Source organism: Phytophthora parasitica (assembly GCF_000247585.1).
Source record: "Phytophthora parasitica INRA-310 unplaced genomic scaffold supercont2.9, whole genome shotgun sequence".
NCBI lineage: Eukaryota > Oomycota > Peronosporomycetes > Peronosporales > Peronosporaceae > Phytophthora > Phytophthora nicotianae.
In genome coordinates, this window is record NW_008648995.1 from 782808 (window position 1) to 785363 (window position 2556).

Genomic DNA, 2556 nt, shown 5'->3' on the forward strand with positions numbered 1-2556 from the left:
CATCTTATCAATTGGATTTAGGTGGGTCTGGAACCGGAATTAACACTGCATCATTGAAAGTCAATGGAGCTACTTTTGATCAATCATTATACTTGTCGATTACTCAAGGTGGTGCTGCTGCTTCAAAATATCCACATTCTCATGGACTCGATTCGTTTGCACAGTGGTTTCCAGTAATAACAACTTGAACACTGTCAATAAATTGCCATGCACCGGCCTTAGGCACCAATTGATCAATAGTACATGCAGCAGTCGAAGTGACCGAGCCGGCACCACCATTAAGAATTTGAAGCTTCATTGGAAGCTCGATAACGGCTTCTTCCCAATTTACAAATGCTGCTTGTGAAGATATCGTTGATAGATTAAATTGGATTTGGCCGGCATACTGACCGGTGTTCGAGGCGGAATATTGGATGTAGGTCCATTTCTTATCGCGAAATAGTGTCTCAGCCGGAGCAGGTTCGACATAATGTTCGAACGCGGAAATATCAGAAGCGGAAGACATCGTTTATGCGGTTATATTGATAATGATTATATTACATTATCCGAAAAAATAAAGTACCATGAGCGAAAAAAGAATTCTGAAATTGTCTAGAACGACGGACGACCAGCTAATGAAACTCACTTGGAGTGAAAGTAGATCAGATTGATTTCAGACAATATTTAAACAGAGACAAAGACTATTGTATTATGAACATGGGGACCAAAAGTAAGAGTTGAATCACGAATTACCCTTGAAGGGTTTAACCGCATCATCAAAAATCCTTCTCCAGCCAAAGCTTGTATAGTAGAAATAGCTTCCCTCGCGCAATTGCTAATCAAGTACCGGTAGATGAACTCGCATTTTTATGATATCTGAGTACTACAATCCCGCCAAATTAGCACATTAGCGAAGTGTGAAAAAAAATGTTAGACCTTAGCTCTGAATTGATAGAACTATTGGTAAAAAAAATCCTTTGCCAACATATTGCGTTTTATGGGAAACCAAACACGCCATCATATCAGTTTCGTAAATGGCATAGCCCTGTTTTATAAACTGTTGAAGATGCCTGAAGAATTCATCATTAATTCCGTAAGCTAAAATCATCTTCTTATGATTCCGCAAATTTGAAATCACACTATCTCCTCGCATATCAAAAGCATCCCTAATCTGACAAATAGTGGTTTTTGGATGTAGTTTGGTATAATCTTGTAATTCTTTAAATGAGGGAAATTGTTTGTTGTTGCACATTGTTATATTACTAAGGTTATGTTTTATTTTATATTTTATATATCCGTCGCTTAAGATCATCTTTTTTTATGATGTCAATTTCGACGAGGTCGAAAATCGTCACATTAGCGAGTGGATCATGACTTGGATTCATGTTAAATGTGTCGACGATGTCCGTAAAAGTTTTGCCTCACACGAAACAATGAACGAGACAAGGTTTGGTTCATCTAATACCAATAGGAGATAGATTGTAGATAGATTTTAGATGAAAGTGTGAGTAAAATGAAATTACTCACAAAGCTTTCACTCAGATCATGTCAATAGCGTATATAGTATCTTTATATCAATAGTAAATATTTGGGAGTATGTGAGTATTGGGATAAATTTACTCTATGCAATATGAACTAGGAGGAGGGTCTGCACTCATAAAAAAAAGAAAATCTTTGGAGTGGCTAAAAAAGGCCATTTTAAAATACTCACATACTCACAAATTCAAAAGATGTGGCATATACGACGGCCCTTCTCGTAGTATGTTTGTTTGGTAATAATTTGTGCGTTTTATGAAAAATACTCGCACAGTTTTCGCGCCTAGAATCACTCTGCAACAATAGAATACGCTTATACCGGTATTAAAACCGGTTTTCCACTCACAGCACATTAGTTAGTTTATCCAATCAGACCATGAATTCATGGTGGTCTCACAAAGCAGAATCGCACAATCACAATACTACGCACGGTCTTGAGCATGACATCACCCCAGGCCATAATACCCGTCGCAAGTTCTTGCCGTACGTCCTCGGAGAGCGAGAATTGAGGTCGGTAAATCTTTAAGAACGCCGCACGGCCCATGGTCACAACTAGCTCACCTTTATCGTCTTTGCCGACTGTGAAAACAGCAGTAGCTGACACATCCTTCCGAACGCGCTCAGCCCAGTTGTACGGATAGAGTTCGTCTTGGTCGATGGAGTCGAACACGACCATCCCGTATTGCCCATCTGGATCCATCTTCGGAAACAAAAGCGAGCTCGTTTCCATTGTGACATTGTAATCTCCCTGTTCGTGAGGTAGTACACGGCTGCATCATAGACTTGCTGGAGAGACTTGACGCCGGGGAATTGCACCGTCTCGAAGCGTACCCCGCAGAAATCTCCTTGCGCCGTCTCGAAGCGCTCGTCGGAATACGGAGCCTTAGCTGGGTCGACGTAGTGTCTAAGATCCATGACGAAGTCGTACGCGTTGCGTAGAATTTCCTCTCGAATAGAGACGAGTTTGGCTCGGCGTTGGTCCCAGTTTTTTTGGGAGGCAAATGCGAGTGTAGAGTGGATGAGATTCTTGAGCTCCCTGCA

At 40.9% G+C, this 2556-nt stretch overlaps 1 protein-coding gene across 1 annotated transcript; it reads right to left on the reverse strand.

Moving 5' to 3' along the window:
• Nucleotides 1-1897: 1897 nt before the first annotated feature.
• On the reverse strand, nucleotides 1898-2430 carry PPTG_06320 (hypothetical protein; the record flags this gene model as incomplete). The annotated part of the gene is made up of 2 exons (XM_008900221.1): nucleotides 1898-2263; nucleotides 2347-2430. The coding sequence occupies 2 exons, from the start codon at nucleotides 2428-2430 to the stop codon at nucleotides 1898-1900; spliced, it is 450 nt and encodes a 149-aa protein (XP_008898469.1).
• Nucleotides 2431-2556: the final 126 nt, after the last annotated feature.